This window comes from Megalops cyprinoides, chromosome 10, assembly GCF_013368585.1.
Source record: "Megalops cyprinoides isolate fMegCyp1 chromosome 10, fMegCyp1.pri, whole genome shotgun sequence".
NCBI classification, from domain to species: domain Eukaryota; kingdom Metazoa; phylum Chordata; class Actinopteri; order Elopiformes; family Megalopidae; genus Megalops; species Megalops cyprinoides.
The window spans coordinates 13,532,931-13,537,462 of NC_050592.1; the positions used below are offsets into that span (position 1 = coordinate 13,532,931).

The 4,532-nt window shown below is 41.2% G+C and overlaps 1 protein-coding gene across 1 annotated transcript; it reads right to left on the bottom strand.

The window, feature by feature from the left end:
- Window positions 1-1,146: 1,146 nt before the first annotated feature.
- LOC118785151 (protein rapunzel-like) lies at window positions 1,147-4,285 on the bottom strand. The gene is made up of 2 exons (XM_036539709.1): window positions 3,555-4,285; window positions 1,147-2,354 (listed from the first exon to the last, which is right to left on the bottom strand). The coding sequence occupies exon 2, from the start codon at window positions 2,349-2,351 to the stop codon at window positions 1,167-1,169; it is 1,185 nt and encodes a 394-aa protein (XP_036395602.1). The 5' UTR covers window positions 2,352-2,354; window positions 3,555-4,285; the 3' UTR covers window positions 1,147-1,166.
- Window positions 4,286-4,532: the final 247 nt, after the last annotated feature.

Consider the following 4,532-nt stretch of genomic DNA (forward strand, 5'->3'; position numbering starts at 1 on the left):
ATGCAGACATAATGGTTGTTTAACCAATATAATTCCAGTAACAGCCATATTACAAGGGGCCAAGTATGTTTCAGCTTCCTCTGTTGGAGTGACAAACAACAGAGGTGATGGTTTGCTCTTTATTATGAATACTTTCAGCTTGCTACACCAGTTTAATTATACTCATTTCAGCATTGTCTTCCCTCTGAGCTGTCATCAGTCAGAGAATCCAACACAAAAACATTCATCAAGCAGTGACTTTTCATTTACAATATCCATATAAATTATTAGAAATAATGAGTAAATCATGCAAGAAAGTAATCCGCGTTCATATTGTGAAGCAGCACAGCATTAATTATCAGGCTGAAAATGGCATCACAAAACCTTTTCCCATGGTTTATTGTGAATGCAAGTAAAGCAGCAGACCTGCCTTGCTCTGGAGAATCAATATGCATAATTCAACTACACTATGATTGATGGCTTTTTTATTTGTATTTTTATAACTATTGTCCTTTTTTAAAATCAGTAAAAAAAAATCATAAACACATTTTGAAACAATTTGTTTTATTTACTTAGTAGATACCCGTATCAATGGTTACATATTATCCCTTAATGCAGCTTGATATTCAGCCTACTGAAGCAATTATGGTTAAGTGTCTCACTCATAGAAAAACAGCACTATGAACCTACAATCTTCAGGTTAAAAGTCTAGCTCCTTTACCCCAAGACCACCACATCACAAGCATTCATGCTGGAAACACATCATGCATATTCATAAATATGCTTGATGCACAATGATTTAAATGGGTTATACTTTCTGTATCATGGCTAAACTGATTTGGTCCTTCCTGGAATAAAATAAAAATGTTCAGATGTCCAAAAAAAGTCACTGGGTCAACAAATAGGAGAGACTATAAAGGGATAACTGCTTGTTTTATAATGATATTTGCAGCAATTCTTTTAATGTACACATAAATAAATATAAGCACTATTACTACATAAGGCCACATAAAGGCCTTATCCATATTTATGTTTTTTTCTACATACATGTCTATTTGTATGTATAGCATAGCTTGAATATGTAAATGTGTGGCTGTTCTAAAGCATGCAGCAAACGATCAGAAACCACATGTCTAAACTGGTGGTCCTGATTACTGTCACTCTCTTTTTAAGCCGAGAGCGCTGTTTCACTCAGAGTGCACACAAAGTGTCACATTCTTATGCCTCTCCCAGTAATGGGAGTCCTCTGGGAAACTCCAGGCTGCACAGCTCTCCTTGTGGCGGCTGACTGCGTGTGCCACAAACCCAGGCAGATGCTTCTCCAGGGCCTCAGTGACAGACTGGGCGTCTCCCTTCCTAACAGACCCCTCCATCAGTTGCCGTATGTAATCTCTTGGCACGGGCTGGGGGCTGCAGCTGTAGGACACCACCACATTGGTGTCATTTACCTGGAGCACGTCAAACCAGTTCTGCCCCACCACATGCTGGAAATTGTCTCCGGCACGCCAGTTCCGGTAGCTGCTGCCTGAATTGCTGACCACGCGGACAGACCAGCTCACCCAGTCATACTTCCTGGTCAGGAATTCCTGAAGCTCCTGGGCTATGTCCTGGTTGCTCTTCTCTCCCTTCACCTGGATCAGCCGCTGGGCATCCAAGCAGGCCTGCTCTGGGAAGGCCATTACACATTGCTCGATTGTCGTCTTCATCCTGGTTTCCACGTCCTGCATCTTCCGACTCCACTCCTCGATCATTTCCTGCTCTTGCTCTTCCCCCTGAGTGAGTGCGCAGTGGCCCAGGAGGGAGATCAGACCCAGGCAGAAGAGCTCCTTCATCCGGACGCAGAAGTCCTCCAGAATCCTTCTGTTTCGGGCCTCATACCTCTCCACTACCTCCAGAATGGACTCCCCAAAAGCGTTTGTCCCCATCAAAGCATCATAGAGCACATGCAAGTTCTTCTCCCCACCTGTTTTGGTGAAGTGCTCCAGGAACAGCCTGGTCTTGACCTCTCTGAACTCAGGCTTGGCCTCAAGGATGTCCATATACTTCCGGAACTGGTTACGCAGGTTCTCCTCCACAGAGAAGTACTGGGAGTCCAGCCGACCCTTTTTGATCTCGCTGTCTATGTCCTCCAGTTGGGAGGAGAGGATGTCAAGCTTGTTTCGCACGGCCAGAAACTGCTCCTTGACATAGAACACCTCCTTGCTCTGCACATTGTCCAGGGCTAGCCGCAAAACTGGGGCAGCAGCCTCACAAAGGGGGAAGAGTTCCCCTACTGCACTGGCCAGAACCTCTGCCCCCCGTTCAAACATCTCCATCACTGCTTCAATGGCCTCCTTCTTCTGGGCCACCACCTTCTCCAAGGGACTGGGCATGGTCTGAGACAGAGACACATGGCAAGGTAACTGGCAAAGCTAAGTGACTAGACAAAGCCATGAGATGTCATGACACTCAAAATGAGGTTGTGAGTCCACCATTTCTATCTGCCTTTCATTTCACTCACAGTGTGATCCTGATTTGATTTTATTCACTGTGGCCAGTGTAGGTGCCAATTTATCCTGTACAGTTTTTTTTTTTTCATTTATTTAATACCTTAACTGGTTTTGTAGTAAAAATCAACCCATCAATGTCATATTTTCATAAATTACCAAAGCCAATCACAAAACTAATATGTGTTTACACCCTTGTATGTAATAGAGATCTCAGTTTCCAGCATCTATAGTAAATTGCTTTACAATGTACAAAAAACAAAAGAAAACAAAAACCCTATAAAATCATGTAGGTAATTATGCACAGAGTTCAGATATTACATGCTAAAAAGAAAATAGACTGATATCTGATTCAAGCATAAAGAGATTAAAGAGTTACAATTTGGGAAGAGGTGGCACTGAAGCAAATCGTGTGTCAGTATAAGGACATTAAGTCCCTGTGTTTATTTATGGCATAATAGTGTTGATTTTCAACAATGAATCCACCTACCAAGTAATTAAAAATCTCCTTCCATCCCTGGTCTTTGACAGTAATAAATAACAGTGTCTCCTTTTGGTCAGACATTCTTGTTGTTGTCTGGTTTTCCACCATGGTCAAAATGAGGACATGTTATCTAATACTGTGGCTTAATTTTCATTGCATTTTTGCAACAAAAATATATATTTTTTCCAGTCAGGGAGAGCTGCTTTATGGAAACTGTTTCAACAGTGCCCCATCCCGAGCTATTAGGTCCAAGCTGATAGTCAGAATTGTTTTTAGCAAGATCATTTTTTTACCCTTTATTTGTGAAAACGTCATTGTCTCGTGATTTGCGTCTCCTTCGAAGGTTTTTTTTAAATATAGTTCAACACCAAACATGCCTTGACTCAAGTGATATAATTTTGTAATGTAACAAAACATGTCATTACATGAGGATTGAAATACTGTATTAATATTGGTGGTATGAACAAGGTCTAGCATTTAAGATCAGTTAGACCTCATGATTAGAAGCATAGGACACACCTTGCAATTCCCCGTTTCCTCTGCGCCTCTCTGCCATGCTGATTACACAGCTTTTACATGTTTTATATAACAGGGATGTTCTGTACCTGTAAATAAATGTTCGTCTTGTCCTTCACGCCTGCCTTGGCAAACAGCTGCGCGAGTTCCTGCAGTTTTTCCCCCTTTTGGATTTTTCCCACAGAGGTGCTGAAGTCCTTGCCGGAGACTGCTTGAGAGACGATGCGCGTTTGTTCTCAGGCATTCAAGTGGAGAGAGAGGAATGAAAATGCGCACGCACAGTGCGGAGAAAACATTTTACAAGCGCCTTTTGGCAGAAACCCGTCCATTATGTTAACGATGGCACATCTTTATTTTGCAAGTGACTCTCAAGTAGTTGATGCAGTTGGCTGTTTCTCTCAGCAAAACTATTATATGTTTGAATAATTTAAGAGATATTGGTTTCAAGGCTGTGGGTTACATATGTTGCGCAGGTTGCAGCCGATCTGGTCATCAGAATTCATTTTGAAGGACATGCAACCATGATGGGGACTCTCGGATCATCTACAAAATGTCGGTAAGCACAAATAAGTATATCAATATGAACTGGTTAAAGTAATTTTTTGAATGAGGTCAGCATGTGTATGTTTCTTTGCCTTTTTGAAATTCTCATTGAGTATGCAATGCCATGGGGAACCAACAAACCTCTTGAGCATATCAAAATGTATATAAAGAAAGCTCTATATCGTGTTGCGTAGCGAAAACACTTTTTATTACTGTGAGGTGCAGAGCTGTGGATACACTAGTGTACATTTACCCTCTCCCCATCATTGTTCTTTTCCAAAATGAGATTCATTGCCAAATGTGTGTATCAGTGTTATCTGAGACACCAGGGCGTATGTGAAGCTTTGAGATTAAAAAAAAATAGTAAAGAAAAGGGAGCCATTTAATTTATGTTTTCTTTTCATAATGTCTAGTCAATTGTGCTTGAAAGGGAGATTTCTTGCTTAAATACACCAATTGCTTTAAAATGCAGAGGTCAGTTGAGGCGTTTGGTGACTAATATTAAAAATAAAACGGTTCAGTTT